The sequence below is a fragment of the Papaver somniferum genome, chromosome 1 (assembly GCF_003573695.1).
Source record: "Papaver somniferum cultivar HN1 chromosome 1, ASM357369v1, whole genome shotgun sequence".
NCBI classification, from domain to species: Eukaryota; Viridiplantae; Streptophyta; class Magnoliopsida; order Ranunculales; family Papaveraceae; genus Papaver; species Papaver somniferum.
The window spans coordinates 163,691,838-163,709,595 of NC_039358.1; the positions used below are offsets into that span (position 1 = coordinate 163,691,838).

The following is a 17,758-nucleotide window of genomic DNA, read 5'->3' on the forward strand; positions in this document are numbered from 1 at the left end:
CGTCTCGAAAGACAAATTATTTTTTAATTATTTAAGTCATTTTGGACTAAAACGCAAATTTTTGGACTAAATTATAAATAATAAGGGTTATTAGTGTACTTTCCCTATATTTGGACTAACCTGTACCTAGTTGACTCAGACCGGACTAAACCATATTTTTGGAATGATTTTTGGACTAAATCGTATTTTTTCCATTTATATACTAAAAGATGCCCTTTATTTCCAGTATTAGGATTCTCGTGTACTTGCAAACCAAGTCTCATACAGTACATTCCAATAAATAGATGGTTAAATCTACGGAAACACACACACATGAAATTTCTCTAATTCTCCCCCTCTACTTTGTGTTTTGTGTCTTTCTGACTTCCTCTCTATACATAGCAATTTATAACAGTAGTGCCCTTATCAGTTCTGAGTTGCTGAGTCAGATGACCCGATGGTCATCACAATTTGGTTGAATCGTTTATACTTTATAACCTTTGGAAGCTTGCGTGGTCTCACTTTCTCTTCTAGGGTTTTATTTTCTTATTACTACTATTTTATTTTAAAAATGAAGAAAATTCGTCTTCTTCCTATTTCTCATCAAACCCTAAGTCACTCACTGTAAACTCAAAACCAAAAACCGATCTAACAAAAGAAAAAAAAAAAGAAAAAACTTTCTTGTATTCCAATCAAATTCTGCTGTATTCGCCCCCTCTTCGATCTTGACCTAAAAAATATCTCAGAATTTTTACAAACGAAAAACACAAAAACTTGATAAATCAAGATTGGGTTAGATTGATTGAATATCAGACGCAACAATATCGAAATCTCAAGATGAAATCAACACAATATCTTAAGTACTTTTGACCTCTTTTCGGAAGCTTGTTATCAGATTCAAGATTTAGACCTCTCTTTCCGGACTCTCTTGAACTTATTATTATCTTCTCTTTATCTAATGTCGAATCATGAAATCCAAAAGGGGAACTGAAATTTCAGCAAGGATTTGATATATATTTTGAGAAGGAATTTTTGATTTTTTTTTTCTTAAGAAAAGGATTAAATAAAAATGTTCAAATCTATGGTATATGAAGGGAATTCACTACTTGGGGAAGTAGAGATTTACCCTCGGAACCAGCAAATGGACATTATTATGTTGAACAAGGAAATCAGGATCTCAACCTATTCACAACCTAGTGAAAGGTGCCCACCTCTTGCAGTACTTCATACTATTGCCCCCAACGGTGTCAGCTTCAAAATGGAGGCATCAAAGTCACAGTCTGAAGATTCGCTATTGTATACATTGCATTATTCTTTGCTTGGAGAGAACAAGGTATAAACTCGAACAGAGAAGTGAAAGAAGGGATAAATTAGTTCAGAGGATTTGAATTTGAGGTTCTAAAATAAAAGTGCCCAATCAATAGATACTTTAGATACTACTCTGTAGATTACACTGAACTCAAGTCTTGGTTCTGGTTTTAATGTGATGATTTTTGTTACATGATGACACATCATTGAACTGCTTAAACATTTTTACACGAATATTGCTCAACTTGGAAAGCTAGAACTACTTAAGTTTATGATGAAGCTGAATTTAAAGTAAAATGCTGTGTTTTCTATGTTGGATTTGGAACTAATTCTTGATGCAAAAGTGATGCTGAATAAACTTTATGGTGGTTAATTATGTCAATTCCATGAGCATGCTTTTAGGGTAATCTCATTTAGCATATGTTTTCTATGTTAAAGCTTTTCATGGGCATACTGAGATAGTTGGGCATGTAGTACTTATACTCTTAGTTGATAAGTTGATATATGTGTTTTATGGTTGATTTTGCATGAATTTTGTTTTTCATTAGTTCCTTGATCATGACACTATTAATTGCTTTGTTTGCCATGGGTTAATTTAGTTTTTTGGTAGGATCAAGTTTGAAAACAGTTGATAACGACTTAAATGCAATTGATGATAGCTTAGGTTTTTTATCATGGCAACTGATCAGCTGTCAATAGGATCTTGAAAGCATATAGAATGAGATGCATGTTATACATATAGAAGGTGAATGTTGTAATAGTGCCTCTACGGATGTAGTCTAGGATACTTTGACATGTTGGAGAATAGTCTTGTTTAGAACAAAATAACCTTATCACAAATTTTACAGCTAATTCTGAATGAGTAGAAGTTCAATCAAATAGCTTGATATAATGCTAATTGATACCTAGTAATATCAAAGTAAACCACAACAAAAGTCTATTTGCCTACGTTTAGACTATTTAGTATAGAGTCACGTTTCCATTTGTATAAGAAACTTTACGTAAATGGCTTTTTAGATTGTTGGAAGTGAGCTCTTTCTTTCCCAATAATGGTCATTAAAAAGTAGGGCTGTTGAAGTTTCTTGTCCCGATGTCTGGCAGGAAAATGCTTTGGTTTGATGGCAGTCTCTTTGAATGTTGCTTGAGTTCTGATATTTACAATTTACTTTCAGATTCATAAATTTTATTCCACTTAATATGTATGCAATATGTGGCAAGTGCTTACACATGTCCATGCATGTTATCATGGTTATTGATCATTAGATGGCACTTTGTTCTACAGACTGCAGTTATGGGAGTAGGAGAGGAAGAGCTGCATTTGGTGGCCATGCCTTCCAGAAGAAATCCCTCACACGGTGCATGTTTCTGGGGCTTTTATGCTCCACAGGGGCTTTACAACTCATCTCTTGTGATGTTGAACCTTCGATGTCTTGGAATTGTGTTTGATCTAGATGAGACACTAATAGTCGCAAATACGATGCGTTCTTTTGAGGACAGAATTGATGCTTTACAGCGAAAAATAACTACTGAGATGGACCCACAGCGAGTTTCTGGCATGTTACAAGAGATTAAGCGATATCAAGATGACAAAAATATCTTGAAACAATATGTAGAAACTGACCAGATTGTGGAAAATGGGAGGTTGATCAAAGTTCAGTCCGAAGTCTTTCCAGCTTTGTCTGATAATCATCAACCAATTGTTCGTCCGCTTATAAGGTTACAAGAGAAGAACATTATCTTGACTCGCATCAACCCGTTGGTATGTGTCTTTTCAGAATTCCATGATATCAAAGCATTGTTGGACATTGTACTGTTTTTTGCCCAACCATGAAATAATAGCTAGATCCCTCTGCCAGGACCATATACCACGATGATATACTTCTCTCACTTATATACAGTTCCCTAAATTGATGGCATTAATAAGATTAATATGGTTGTCTCGTTGTAGTAATCTGGGCAGTTAATAATCTGAATTTTAACACAATATTCTTGCTTACACTTTTAGTCTATTCAGCGCTCCTAATTTTGTTGCTTTTGCGTTGACCGGGAATCCTTTATGGTAATAATAGCATTTGTATCTTACAGATTCGTGACACAAGTGTTCTTGTGAGGTTGAGGCCTGCGTGGGAGGATCTGAGGAGCTACTTAACTGCTAGAGGTCGTAAGCGTTTTGAGGTTTATGTATGCACAATGGCTGAAAGAGATTATGCTTTAGAAATGTGGAGGCTTCTTGATCCTGAATCAAATTTAATCAGCTCAAATGAACTATTGAATCGCATTGTATGCGTCAAAGCGGGTAAATATTTTTTTGCACTTTATATTTCTTGATGCATTTTTATGTGAATCAAAAGCATAGTAACTAAGTATACATTCATGGCAAAAATGGCTTTCGTTCATAATAACTATTATAGAGTATATATATACTGTTGCTATCCACCTCATATTTGAAGAATGCCGTATTATTTTTGTATTTCCTGCTTTAATTTGCTTACCAGTGTTAAACCTTTTTATACCCTTTTGTGACATTGGAATAGGATTGCGGAAATCTTTGCTGAATGTTTTTCATGGTGGCATATGTGATCCTAAAATGGCTCTGGTTATTGATGATCGTCTGAAAGTGTGGGATGAGATAGATCAAACTAGAGTGCATGTTGTTCCTGCATTTGCTCCCTACTATGCTCCTCAGGCTGAGGTATACTAAACCATCGCCTGCTTTGTTCTACTTAAACTTATTAAAGACAAAGCAAATTATTGCTGTGTGCTCACTGTAACTCTCTTCTTTATAGGCAAACAATGTAGTGCCGGTTCTTTGTGTTGCAAGAAATGTTGCTTGCAATGTTAGAGGTGGTTTTTTCAAGTAAGAACTTTATGCAGAATAAGTTAGTTTATTGATATTTATTCTTCAGCTTTCACTGTGAGAACCTTTATTTCTGAATCTACTTTTTGTGGCTTATGGTTGATGAAATTGGTTTATTTAATTTTGGCAGAGATTTTGATGAAAGTCTTTTGCAACGGATTATTGGCATATTTTATGAAGATGACGTGGAAGAAGGCCCATCTCCTCCTGACGTGAGCAACTTTTTGATTTCAGAGGTAAGTGGTAAACATGAACAGATGAACTATATATAGAAGTCTCCATCTGTTTGGAGTAGCAGCTTACCACACTAGAAATATCTCTGTACATCTCATCATATTACGATATCAAGCAATACCTAAGATTTCCATTGGTGAACTTGAATCCAAAATAGATTAAAGCATTTTTAACAGTTTAATAGGCAAGTTTGGGTTTCATCCTCGTACATCCATGTATGCTATGCAGTTGCTTTGTGGTCTTTATGGTACATCATGGACTTCAGTTGTCCTTCTAATTGACACAATTTATCATCATGTCCAGGATGATGGTACTGCTGCAAACAGAGGTCCACTGCGCTTCGAGGGCATGGCTGACGTTGAGGTTGAGAGGAAATTGAAGGCCAATCTCATTATTGTTTCAATGATTGTTTTTTGTCGATATGCAGGATAAGTCATGTGAACTCCCCCTGTGTAAATCACAGAATAGATGACCTGAATGCTGTTGTGCCTATACTTCGAAAAAAACCATGTTCTTCATGGTCAACTTTTATGCTTAATACAATTAGGAGCTTTGTTGAATCTTCATATAGAAATATTTCCCGGAAATGGTTACAATATCGTGACAAAGTGTTTGAATTTTTCATTTACCAGGATATCGTGCCAGCTTTTTCAATCCCCAATAGTATTGATCCAAGGTTCTCGACTCTTCAGCAATTTGTGGGTTCTTCATCAAACCCAACATTGCCTCAACCTTCTACGCAAGGCTCGGTAATGCCATTCCATGATCAACAGCTCCAACAACAACCTCAGGCACCACCATCATTTAATCCAGTGAATCGTGTGGGCCCATCAGAAGCTAGCTTGCAAAATTCTCCTGCCAGAGAAGAGGGTGAGGTCCCTGAATCGGAATTAGATCCAGATACAAGGAGAAGGCTTTTGATTTTGCAACATGGTCAAGACATTAGAGAACATCCCCCGAAGGAATCTCCTCCCTTTCCAGTCAGGCCCCCCGCTCCACCAGTTCCTGGCCCGCCTATACAATCACGTGGAAATTGGTTCCCATCTGAAGAAGAGACTAGCCCACCAAAGCAAAACCGGGCATTACCCAAACAAGTACAAAAGGATTTTTCTGTAGAATCAGAAGCTATGCATTTTGAAAACAGCCGACCTCAGCGTTCATCTTCTTTTCAAGGGACCGGTGGTTCTGTTCAATCAGAAAGAACATTTCATGAAAATCTCAGATTACCTAAAGAGGTAAAGCGTGCTGGTTTAACATTCTTACAGTCTGGAGTTGAATGCTTTCCCCGTCAGATTTGTTATGAAAAATACTTAAATAGATGGACTTAGTATATGTAAAACCTAACCAGTTCTTACTGGTTCTGCTTAAGAACGTTTGTTCGTGCAAAACATGTACCCATCACAATACTGGGCTTCTTCAGACAAGTGCTTCTAGGGTATACAAATTGAGGACATTACTATCAACTGGAGGAAAAATAAATCTACATCGATCTAGCTTAGCTTTTCTGTTGTTCCATTGGGTCCCTCTTGTCTTCCAACTTGAGCTTTTCCTCTTTTTCTGTTGTGTTTGTTTTTCCTTGTTTTTTTTTGTGCTTGTCTTGTTTCCTCATCACAATGCATAAGTTCTCTTATGATGTCTTAAGAAAACACTTACTGATGCAGTGTAAAAATCTGAAAGGACCTTTTTTTTTGTAGGTACATATCGGAGATGATCGAGCAAAGTTAAGCCGTACACACCCAAAATATCAATCCTTTTCAGGTAGCGGTTAAAAGAGACTTGTGTAATTATTTTAATTGTCGTGTACAGACTTCGGACTGAGATTAGGAAATAAATGGTTGCTTATTGGATTATAGCTCAGTGCTCCTTCGGATTTGAGATTTTGGATTTGTTCTTCGAGTTGATGTTCATTATACACAAAAGTTACTCACTGGAGTATAACTCTTTACATAAAAGTGATGCAAATCTATTTTATTGTATATCTCATTCTAGATTTACTTTCGAAATAGTTAGCTTGAAAAATTGATTACCTGGTTGAGAAGCTTTAAATATAATTCAATATCTCCTTGCTGTATAGGTGAGGAGGCGCCACTGGGTCGATCAGCTTCAAACAACAAGTTGTCTCCTAGTCCTAAAGATGAAGAGATGCCTCTTGCTCGGTTAGCCCCGAGCAGCAAGGATCTGCAGACTGAATCTGGACGAGGTACTTCACAGTATCCAGACACCCCTGCTAAAGTTTTACAAGATATTGCAATCAAGTGTGGATCGAAGGTAATAAAGAAGGATACCATATTACATAAATGATGCATACCTATTTAATATGTTACAAAATAGCCTTGACTTTTTTTTTTCCTATTTGTAACTTTTTTCTCAATTCTGTTATTTGGTTTTGTAAATACCTATAGGTGATATTCAGGTCAGCCTTGGTTACCAGTGCGGAATTGCAGTTCTCGATTGAGGTTGTTCCGCGGTTTCTTACTTCTTGAGCTTCAAATTTTCTCAACCCGTTAAAATCTGCTAGATCTTAAGATATCTTATTTTTCTTTAGGCAGTAGTTGGTATCTTAAATTATACTGTACTTCTGTGTTCTTATAGGTTTGGTTCAGCGGGGAAAAAATAGGTGAAGGAATTGGGAAGACGAGGAAGGAAGCCCAACGCCAAGCAGCAGAACGCTCTCTGAGGACTTTGGCTAGTAAGAAACCACCTAATCTCATTTCGAGCATCTGTCTCTTGTTTGCCAGTTGTTCAGAATCCTGCTTTTATTTTTCATGAAGTGCAACTAGCATCTCTGCCTTGAAGTGATATGTTTCATCTATACATCTTTACTATGAACTTTAGACTAGCAGAGAATCTTCATGTATTCTGTCTGTGTTGGCATCTTCTGTAGCGATTGTTAATGTGCTTTTCTTGTGGTGAAACTCTTTAATTGCCATTCATATCTTTCTGTTTGGATCTAAGTAAACGGAATATCTGAAACATAGCATGCATTTTTCCAAATTTATCTAGTTGCTAATGGCTTTGTTCAGTGATGATGCAAGCATGCTATCTTTCACTTTCTGCCATAACCAGAGAGCAATTATGTTAGTTATACTTCTATCTTCGTACAAGATATTTATCAACTTCAATCACTAATATACCAGTTACAAATTTTAACATCTTGATCAATGTCAGCTTTTAATTTTCTTTTCCCGTCTTGGAGAATCTAACCTGGTTCAGATTTAATGGTGCCTCTGCTTTTGGCATAGGACCTTAGTGCTGATAGTCTAGACAACTGTTTTTGCAGATAAATATTTAATAAACGCTAAGCCAGATCAAACTACTGTGTATGGGGACCCTAACAAGCTTTCAAATGTGGATATGAATGGTTATATAAATGATTCAAATTCTTTTCATCAGCCATTTCTGAATGAGGACTCTGTACCAGCATCAAGTACATCAGAGCCCTCTAGGTATCTGAACACGAGGATGGAAGAATCACAAAGTAACTTGGACCCCATTTCTGCCCTTAAAGAGTTGGTAATTGCAAGAACACTAGTCCCTATGCGTTTCTCTTCTTTTTTCATTTTTTTGTTTACCTATTTTTCTTTCCTATACATTACTATCTTAACATTAGGTCTGCCTCGAAAATGCATTTTCTTGAAATTCATGTGCGCCATGTTGCTTTCAGTGTATGGACGAAGGTCTTAAATTAGATTTTCGAACACGGCCAACATCTTCAACTAGTTTAACCCACAAAGGAGAAGCTTATGCCCAGGTAAACCTGTACAAATCTGTATAATAGAAATTTATGAATATTAGATTGCTGGTTGGCTCTTCCAATCTTCAAACTGTCAGTTTTTTACTTAAGATACTACTCAATCACATCAACTTGTTATATATCCTGAAAAACTCAATTGATTGCTCTAATAAAATATGATTCCAACATAACTAAAAACACCTAAGAGTCTTAATGGGTTTGAATTGGACGGAAACAACCCTAAGCAAAAACTTAGCGTGGCAGCTTTAGACTTGAAGATGATAATCTGAGCCAAAATGCGGACTTGTTGTTTCTGACACATCTTTATTTTGTTGTTAGGTTGAAATAGGAGGTCAGGTGTTTGGAAATGGTAATGGGTTAACATTGGATGCAGCTACGGCGCAGGTAAATTTCTTTTTTAGTTTTATGTCAAGTCACTGAAATTGAATTGATGTGGCTTGTGTTTTTGTAAACTGAAGTTCTAAACGCTTTTGGGAACCCTTTTCTGCAGGCAGCTGAAGAGGCCCTCATGAATCTAAAAGTCAAACTTGGTCAGGATACTCATAAACGCATAGGTTCGCCGAGGTGCGTAAATCCTTTTGCTCCCTGATGGTTTTGGCTGTTTTTTTTTTTTTTGTAGCCTTGCTTTTGTATATCTTAGTTCTACTATACTATGACTTGAAAACTCGGGACGGATAACTAACCATTAGTAATAACGCCAATGTTGATTTAGGTCATTACAAGCAGCAGTTCCTAATAAACGTTTTAAGCCAGAGTTCCCACGAGTATTGCAACGAATACCTCCATCTGCAAGATATTAATGCCATGTCAGCCTCTAAAGGTTGGTTTAGGTTATTACAAGCAGCACTTGAAGTAAATGGTTGAAGCCAGAGTTCGCACGAGTATTACAATGGATACCACCATCTGCCAGATATTTTACTAACACCCATCCTGTCCTTTACAAAATGAGAGCTACATGTTCATTTTTCCGTTATCTCATGTAGCTGCCGATGTTGAGATATATGCACACCGTACATTGGGAATCAAAAGCTTGGGCTGTCGGGATCTTCAATTAGCAGTCCATGCGTTACTATCGATTCTGTCATTTGTACACAGAAATTGCTTAGAAAGGCAATATAAGGGCATCTCCTCTTCCCTGGTGCATCTCACTAACTTCTGACGGTGTCAGGTTCTTATGGAAGAAGAAATCTAAAGAATCATTTAATTAGTTCAGGGTTGTACATTTGTTTAAGATAGAACTTCTATTTTGTGGGTATAGAGATGTAAATTTAGGAGTTGGACCCCACTGGTCCCAACTTTCTTTGAAGTAGTTATTGTCCCCTTTTTTGGTGATTAACATTTTTCTTTCATGGGAATAGTGGCTTTCTTCTGTAAGGTCAAGATCATCCTAAAAAAGCATTTGCTGTAGTTTGCAATGGGTGAAGCATAATTAGTATGTAAGAAAAAGATTGGTACCGAAACAGAAGTCGGATGTAATATGGATGTTTCTATGTTGTAACGTCTCTGACCGCTTTTACAATGTTTATACGAACTTCTCACCTAATGTCACTAACCACCATTCCTTACGATCCAAAGATGTTTAAAATAGGACCTTATTTGCTTTGTTTTTTTCTACTTTATGAAGTTACAACCTGAAATGGAGAGTTGCACTTGCACATTCTGGCAGGTATTTTCTCAAGCAACTTGTTTAAGCCATGCCAAGGGCATACAGGAATTTTTTTGGGCATATAAGCAAATCTGCTCGTTTTTCCACCCTAGTACTATTGCCCTTACTCCTCGGTAAGAAAAAAGACTCCAAGTAACAAAGTTATACCGAACTAATATAGCTGCGTCTGATTCCAAAGACATCAGTTCAGAGAGTCTTGAATAGGTTGCTCTAATCCAAAAACAAAGATGGCCCCGGTAAAAGATTTAGTTCCAATGGATCCATCAATCATTGCCAATTGGGCATATCGATATCGTAGAAGAAACTCAAGGACAATATAGTAATTTGGATATGAATAGTTCCATTTATTAGACACGTTTGAATGGAAAAAGAAGGCCCTTTTTTATCTCTCGGAAGTCAGATCAAACTTCGTAGACAGTAGAGAGAGAAACATTAACATTCCAGAGAGAAAAGAGAGATTTGTTTCGCGGGAGAGAAAAAAAAAAAAAAAGAGAAGAAATTATAGCGAGAAGATATAATGTCGGCGTTTGATACATTCAGTAATGATGGAGGAGAAGGAAATCCTCATGGAGGAGGAGGAGGATTTGATGAAGGTGGCGATGGATATCTTGGTGGTTATGATTCTGGATTACTATCACAAAGATACGATGAGTCTTCTTATTCGAATTTTGCGAATGACGTTTATGAAGATCAGGAACATGACAATGTAGTAGATCCTAATCCACCTCCATACCGTCATCAATCTGATGACTATCAAGGTGGATTTCCAGCTGATGACATTGATATGGCAAATAATTCTTCAGCTTCACCTGAGATCTATGGATTTAGTTCATCTCCAGCTAATCATAATGACAATGCTGATTATTCGTCTTCGCAATCTCCTTTTGGTAATGGGAATGGAAAAATCGGGTATGATATGAGTGAGGATGTTGATGGTGTTTTTACTTCTGATGGTCCTGCTCTTCCACCTCCTACTGAAATGCAACCTGAAGAAGGATTTGTTCTTCGTGAATGGCGAAGGTTAGATACACTCTTTCTTTTAGATCTTATTTTTCTTCTTGATCTGTTTATATATGATTTATCATCTTAGATCTAGGTTTATCCATTTGTTACAGATTTAGGGTTGCACAATTTTAATTAGATCTATTATTTGCTTATTTAAGTTATTTAACAAAACTAGAATCCAAGGCAAAGAAACATAACGAGATTAGTTTAGGAATTGAGTGGAATTCATTTGAATTTATTATGTAATAATTACGAGCTAATCATAAGAATGAGATTGGTTGACCTGGTGAGGTATTAATAAGAAATCAGTTCTGATTCAGTTTTAATATCAATTGTTCCTATAACAAAATTAGCATAACTAGGGGAAAGCTAAACTGTGTAGTTGGATTTAGTTCAGATACTTATGGTTGTCATGATTGTGGGAATAGTGTCAAATTGAAGAGTTGTTTGAAGGACATGGCGTGTGTGGCTAAGCTCTGCTAGGTGAACAATATCGCGTCATGTGAAGACATAATGATAATTGGGTTCACCTTCCTCTTTAGATCTTGGTACTAGACAATCATCATCATCATATTTTTGTTGGTTATGTACATTTAACAATTAACATGGATAGGATAGGTGATTCCGCGTTTTGGGTTTTATCAGGTCTTCTTTTGGTTCCCCCCAATTTGATGCACATCTGTATGGCTGTTTCTAGTGATTTATGAAAAGTTCCCATTTGTGTTGGTCAACACTAAAAAGACTTGGTTAAAATCTGGGTCTATGTGGCTAATTGGAAGGGATAAATGTAACTAGTTGAAACTGAGTATAGTTTATGTCTAACTGCTTGGTATGTTAGCGATTTCTCGCAGGTGGTATAGCAGCTTCTCCACTTCTTTTTAATAGGCAAGGTTTGGAGAGGTATTTTACAGACGCAGTTCTATTTCCTTGTTACTGCCGACATTGAGAGAGAAGAGATACTCCCCTCTATTACATATTTCTGCAATTTTCCGCCTATTTCAAGGAACTGCAAGCACACCAACCATAGTTAGGAATAAGTTTAAGTCTGTTTCAAAAAATTATCTCTTCGAGTTACCTAGATGGCTTTTAAACCGTGTTTGAACAAAGTTGTTTTGGTGGTGGACGAACACAAATGGAAGTTTATTTCTCGTGCAGCGTGTGGCATTTCTTGATGGCTGATGTCTGTGGTAATCTTGTATCACTTTGAATGTCATAATGGCTATTACAATATGAGAAAATGAATCTACAATGTACCATGTGAGCTATATACTTAAGGGAGCTTGCATGTGTCCTCTGCCTCCCAACAAATTCAGTTGTGCTAGTTTGGATCTGCAGTTTTCTCAACGAGACATATTCATAATTCCATCAAAGGCTATAGGCTTATGTTCGAATATGAAGTGATCTATTTTCTAATTTCATAATCGCTTGTGGTGGTACTTGATGAAATATTTCGACTCCTTTTAGCATTTAAGTTGCTGAATCATGATATAGAAGGCCTTGACCCATTTCAAGATAACAATTTGGGGGCCTAAATTTCGTACTATCATCTTATTGGGAGGCTAATGACTTCAGTATTGTAAGGAAAACAGTACAATACTAGAATGTCATTATACGCCAGAATGGTATATTAACCCCTTAATTATCTATGAATTGGTATTTACCCAAGGCCATATATGATATATTCATTCATGCATAATCGTTAATGTAGTTTTATTCTGGGACACACTTTTGGAATTCCCATAGAATATGTGGATATTTTCTGTCAATAATTACACTGCCCTACATATTTAGCTAAAAATAATTCATAAATTAAGGTTATCTGATGCAGACAAAATGCCATTCACCTTGAGGAAAAGGAGAAAAGAGAGAAGGAGATGCGCAACCAGATCATTGAGGAAGCTGAAGAATATAAACGATCTTTCTATGAGAAGAGGAAACTTAACTGTGAAACTACCAAGACCAATAACAGAGAAAGAGAGAAGGTAATAAGCTTAACTTAGTCAACGCTGTTTTCATTTTTCTGTACTACCCTAAATTTCTCATCTGACATCTTTTCTGTAATGTAATTGGAATAGATATACTTGGCTAACCAAGAGAAGTTTCACAAAACTGCCGACAAACAATATTGGAAAGCTATTGCGGAACTCATCCCCCATGAGGTCCCAAACATTGAGAAGAAGAGAGGAAAGAAAGATCCAGAGAAGAAGCCATCTATAGTTGTTGTTCAAGGTCCAAAGCCTGGAAAGCCTACTGAGCTTGCAAGGATGCGTCAAATTCTTTTGAAGCTGAAGCACACACCACCACCTCATATGATACCACCACCTGAACCTGCCAAGGACGCTAAAGATGCTAAAAATGGAAAGGATGCTAAAGATGGAAAGGATGGCAAAGAGGTTTCCAAGGATGCTAAAGATAAGGCCCCAGCTGCTGCTGGTGAACTTGCAAAAGCAGGAGATTCACCTTCTAAAGCCGCAGTAGCAAACGGTACTCCAGATGAGTCGTCGAAAAAAAAGGCCTCTCCAGAGGTAGTCGAGGGCCAGCCAGCATCAGAACCTGAACCAGCTGTTGGTGCTTGATCCCTTCCCGTTTTTAACTTTTTATTACATTTTTTAATTTTTTTTCGCGTCAATTTTCTTGCTCTCTATGAACCTCGGTCGCGTATTGATATCTCTTGTCATCCAATTCATTGCTGAGAATAAGAACACTTAGTTTTTTTTTATGATAATTCTATGGTCTCTCATCATTGTGAACTAGTGGAGATTTTTTTTTTCTGTAGAATTATGTTTTGGACTACCACTTATTTTCAAATATATCAATCTTTGTTCATGTGGCAAGACTTCTTTCTTTATATTAAGAGGTATTGTTGAATGTTTATATTGAATTTTCCATTTGAATCCATAATGCTCCAGGAAATACTTCACACGATTCACACCTGGAATACTACCTTAAAGACTTGGCAGAAAAAGAAAAAAGAATTATCAGAAACAAATTTGCTTTGAACTAGAAAAACAGCTTCAAAAGCTTGTAACAATAGAGATATGAATATATATAATCGTAGTGTAAAAATGAAACTATATTTTCACATCGATGATACATGTGTTTCCACATCTTCTTTGAGCAAAATAGGAGTTACTGCTCTGTAATTTTGTGACTTATGTCAGAATCTGATTAGATGATTATAATGCTCTCCATAAAATCATCTAGGAGTAACTTGAGTGATACTGGGGGGAAACGAGCTTATTGTTTGGCTAATTGAGTTGGATGTCGATTTCTTATTTAATGAACCGCTATATCCCGATCCCTCTGAGAAGAAACCTGGAGCAGTAAGTTCCTTCTCATTGAGCCTTTTGTTCTTGGTGAGCATAGTGATTACTTGTGTCATTGTAGGTCTTCGGGTTGCTGCTGCCTGAGTGCAGAAAAGTGCTACCTTTATGTACCTGACTACTTCATCCTCTGGGTATTCATTGAGCTCTGGATCCACCAATTCAACCAGTTTACCTACCTCATATAGCTGCCATGTCTGTTCATGCGAAACATGTACGTAAGTTAAAATACGGTAGCTTGTTTCTAAGGTTTTGTAAGTTGATTCAAAAGAAACACGTTGGGTTGTGTATACAGTGCTCATTCTCCTAGACACTAGAGTTTACAAATTTTACAGTTAGGAGGAGGAAAGCAAACCCCATCTTACAAATACGATAGGAAGAAAATTGGAGCAATAAAAAACAACGCACCCACTCGAGAAGAAACTTCTGCATCTCTCCCCAGTTTTGCTTTGAACTGCTTCTCCCACTAACTATTTCAATAACCAGGACACCGTAACTATATATGTCAGCCATCTTTGTTAACTGACCGCCCATTGCATATTCTGGTGCCAAATAGCCACTGCACGAAATGATACTAAGTTAAAGATAATCATGCATCAAAGATCTTGTTATCTAAATATAAAGTGATCAAAGTGGTGGGTACAAAAGAAATTTGATCTGTTCGAACGAAAATGTTTATTGAATCAAGCTTGATAATGAAGTAGCCAAGCAGGGAGCAAATGATCGTCTCCCAGGAATTCTAAACATATTTTCATTAGGTATCTATATGCCATGGATATATCAAATGTCAAGAATACAAAATATTAGAATTACTTACGTTGTTCCTGCCACTCGTGTACTAATGTGAGTAATGTTCTCTGGAAAGAGTTTAGCCAACCCAAAGTCTCCGATTTTTGGGACAAAATCTTTATCAAGAAGTATATTACTTGCTTTTATATCTCTGTGTACAATATATGGTTCCAGTTCTTCATGAAGGTATGAAAGACCTCTGGCAGTGCCCAAGCAAATTTCAGATCTATTGGCCCAATCGAGCTTAATGGTTTTATTCCTTGGACCTAAGATGTGTGTCAAACAAACATTTTTGCACCTTCGTGAGTATAACGACTTTCAGAAATTTTGACCTTCCTTAATAAAGTTTCTGAAATTACCTAATAATGCACGGTCAAGGCTGTTGTTTTCCACAAATTCATAGACTAAAATGCGATGGGCTCCTTCAACGCAACAGCCAATTAACTCGACAAGGTTTGGATGCCTGACATTAGCGATCACATCAATCTCAGTCAAAAATTCATGCACTCCCTGTCTTGATTCAGCTGAAAGCGCTTTCGCAGCAACTTGGCTTCCATTTCTTAGGACCCCCTAACAAGGTAACAAAGACAAGATATAAAGAATGAAAAGAATAGCCAACATCCCTCCCTACGTGCCTTAATGCCTAATCTCTCATTCTCAAAGAAAATTTCAGTTTGCAACCAAGTGTAAGTGTGCCTTGCAACAAACAACAAGGTCAGTGAATATCAAGTAAAACCTACAGCTGTCAAATGCAATAGAAAGGTCTAGATGTTAAATTTCTCATATGCTCCCATGTGTATGCCATCAAATCACCTTGAGAGATTTGCGTGATGCGACCGCCTCTTGGAAACAAACATCATTTATCAGATGCTATGCATCTAGAGTAAGTATACACATTCCCATGAGAACCTTGCTCACAACTGATGCTGTGAAAGTGTAACTAAACAGGGAATATTCGTGACGGGAAGCTTACAGTACTCTTTGTGTTGACAGTAGGATTTTTTTTTTGTCCGGTGACAGTAGGATAACACCGAATGTAAGATAACTTTGATTCAGCTATGAAAATTAAACATGGCCAAAGAACTATTTACGGAGCATATTCAACAAAACTGATCTCTGTAATTAAAAAGGCTCGCAAAAGCTTACTTTGTAAACAGTTCCAAAACCTCCTTTGCCGATTTTATTGCTTATATGAAAGTTGTTTGTGGCAGATCTAAGCTCTCTGTAAGTAAAAACCTTGATATTCCCAGGCAGGGGACCTAGGCAAATAAGAGGGTTCAGAAACTAATCTAAGATCATCAATAACTAAAAAAATTGAGGCAGGAATATAAAATAGCATGATACTGCCAAATGTTTTCGTCACCTGTTAGGTCCCCAAGATCATTAGCAGGTCCCCTTCTTCGTTCTAGTATTGAGGAACGAAAGCAGCTACAACTCATATCCGTAACTTATTCAAGCCTTTGGAATTATACAGCCTTGCTTTAAAACTGTAAATAAAAAACAAATGATTTCAATTTTGCATGACGACTTCAGACACTCTCTGAAAAGATAGTATTTCTTTCCTAAAGTCATCATTTCATAAAGTTAACGAGCAATTATTCTCTGTTGATTACCAAGTCGCTTGTTAATGATCGAATTTCAACACGTTTATATTCCTCAAATAAGTGCGAAAAAGTCAATTTAAACAGCTTAATCCCGAAACTAAACCCTAAATTTAAAACCAACGAATTGAAACTGAACATTACACCAAAATTGTTGACTAAAACCCCCAATTTTAAAACCAAACTGATCAAAATCCAACTAAGTCATATAAGAACATACTAATTCATACACAAGATAAAATAAAAATAAAACAATCGAAACCACTAAATCAAATTTAAATAAAGTGAGTAGCAGGTTCATTTCAAAGAGAAGGATAATTACCAGGAAGAGATATTCAAACAGTTATTCAATTTTCTGGAATTTAAATAAAACCCTAGAAACAGAAGAATGTAAAACGCAATAAAAAAGAAAACCTAGGAGTCATCTCAGGTCGCTTACCTGAATTCTTCTTTGGGGTTTTTCTCTTGGATGGTCTTCTACTGTTGGTACGAATAGGAAGTGAGAAAGAAAGAAACCGTGATGGAAAGGGTAAAGGAAGGTCACCATTCCAATAACCTCGTGGTTTTTCTGACTAGGCGCTTTCTCTGTTCCCACATCACAACTCTCTTTCTCTCATATACTGTATATGAAAACGACCTTTTAAAAGTTTTTCTTTGTACATTTTGCCCGCCAAAATACATTTGTTAATTAGTCCAATTTAGTTTATTGGGGGTTTTAATAAAGTGCCACACTTCCGATTTCCGGTTTAAGAAAGTGCCACCGTTTTTTTAAAAATTTATAAAATGCCACAACTGTTATGTATTCCGTTAGGGCCCACAAAATCGGTCTATAATCATTGAAAAAGTCAAGCAAACATGTCACTATTACCTAACTATCCTTCTCTATCTTTAAAGACTTGCACCCGTACAAAAACAAAACAAAAAAATCCGATCTGATTCGTGTCTCCTTCTTCTTCCCGAAAGTCATCTTCTTATTCTTCTGGCGAGAACGAGAGCACCTCTGGATCCTTACCAACTTACTTTTTCTTTTCATGATTGCTTCACTTTAGAGTTTATTAGGGTTCATCAGGAAGAACGTGATTTGGGGGTTTTATGAATTTTCAGATTTTAGAGATTTTCATTCTGATGTTAGTTTTACTGGAAATGGGTAAGAATTCATCAGTTGATTGATGTTGTGAATCTGTTTAAGAAAGAAATTGAAGAGATGATTGGGAATTTTAGAAATCAGTGAAATTAGGGTTT

General features: G+C 36.6%; 3 protein-coding genes across 5 annotated transcripts; 2 read left to right on the forward strand and 1 right to left on the reverse strand.

Moving 5' to 3' along the window:
- The first annotated feature begins 506 nt into the window (after nt 1–506).
- LOC113306378 (RNA polymerase II C-terminal domain phosphatase-like 1) lies at nt 507–9,675 on the forward strand. 2 transcript variants are annotated; one of them, XM_026555323.1, is made up of 17 exons: nt 507–1,312; nt 2,570–3,046; nt 3,373–3,583; nt 3,822–3,979; nt 4,074–4,144; nt 4,275–4,380; nt 4,682–4,759; nt 5,011–5,613; nt 6,073–6,136; nt 6,453–6,646; nt 6,781–6,834; nt 6,971–7,067; nt 7,659–7,891; nt 8,043–8,129; nt 8,451–8,516; nt 8,623–8,696; nt 8,845–9,675. In XM_026555323.1, the coding sequence occupies exons 1-17, from the start codon at nt 1,049–1,051 to the stop codon at nt 8,930–8,932; spliced, it is 2,925 nt and encodes a 974-aa protein (XP_026411108.1). In that variant the 5' UTR covers nt 507–1,048; the 3' UTR covers nt 8,933–9,675. The 2 variants fall into 2 exon arrangements, with proteins under 2 accessions (XP_026411108.1, XP_026411112.1); XM_026555327.1 differs by having other exon boundaries at nt 508–1,312; nt 4,682–4,741.
- A 495-nt stretch (nt 9,676–10,170) lies between these two features.
- LOC113306388 (clathrin light chain 1-like) lies at nt 10,171–13,637 on the forward strand. Its single transcript, XM_026555336.1, has 3 exons — nt 10,171–10,818; nt 12,632–12,785; nt 12,879–13,637. Exons 1-3 carry the CDS (start codon nt 10,316–10,318, stop codon nt 13,377–13,379), a joined length of 1,158 nt encoding a protein of 385 aa, XP_026411121.1. The 5' UTR covers nt 10,171–10,315; the 3' UTR covers nt 13,380–13,637.
- A 141-nt stretch (nt 13,638–13,778) lies between these two features.
- On the reverse strand, nt 13,779–17,111 carry LOC113306396 (cold-responsive protein kinase 1-like). Of its 2 annotated transcripts, none has more exons than XM_026555346.1 (7): nt 16,956–17,111; nt 16,279–16,402; nt 16,062–16,174; nt 15,275–15,485; nt 14,944–15,181; nt 14,535–14,685; nt 13,779–14,323 (listed from the first exon to the last, which is right to left on the reverse strand). In XM_026555346.1, exons 2-7 carry the CDS (start codon nt 16,352–16,354, stop codon nt 14,000–14,002), a joined length of 1,113 nt encoding a protein of 370 aa, XP_026411131.1. In that variant the 5' UTR covers nt 16,355–16,402; nt 16,956–17,111; the 3' UTR covers nt 13,779–13,999. The 2 variants fall into 2 exon arrangements, with proteins under 2 accessions (XP_026411131.1, XP_026411127.1); XM_026555342.1 differs by lacking the exon at nt 16,956–17,111 and adding an exon at nt 16,839–16,951 and having other exon boundaries at nt 13,879–14,323.
- Nucleotides 17,112–17,758: the final 647 nt, after the last annotated feature.

Coding starts and splice junctions, on each gene's coding strand:
- LOC113306378 (XM_026555323.1), top strand. CDS start 1,049: ATGTTCAAATCTATGGTATATGAAGGGAATTCACTACTTGGGGAAGTA. Junction 1,313..2,569: donor CTTTGCTTGGAGAGAACAAG/GTATAAACTCGA, acceptor TTTGTTCTACAG/ACTGCAGTTATGGGAGTAGG. Junction 8,130..8,450: donor AAGGAGAAGCTTATGCCCAG/GTAAACCTGTAC, acceptor TTTTGTTGTTAG/GTTGAAATAGGAGGTCAGGT.
- LOC113306388 (XM_026555336.1), top strand. CDS start 10,316: ATGTCGGCGTTTGATACATTCAGTAATGATGGAGGAGAAGGAAATCCT. Junction 10,819..12,631: donor GTTCTTCGTGAATGGCGAAG/GTTAGATACACT, acceptor TATCTGATGCAG/ACAAAATGCCATTCACCTTG. Junction 12,786..12,878: donor ATAACAGAGAAAGAGAGAAG/GTAATAAGCTTA, acceptor TAATTGGAATAG/ATATACTTGGCTAACCAAGA.
- LOC113306396 (XM_026555346.1), bottom strand. CDS start 16,354: ATGAGTTGTAGCTGCTTTCGTTCCTCAATACTAGAACGAAGAAGGGGA. Junction 15,486..16,061: donor GTTTTGGAACTGTTTACAAA/GTAAGCTTTTGC, acceptor TTACCTTGTTAG/GGGGTCCTAAGAAATGGAAG. Junction 15,182..15,274: donor CCTTGACCGTGCATTATTAG/GTAATTTCAGAA, acceptor CACACATCTTAG/GTCCAAGGAATAAAACCATT.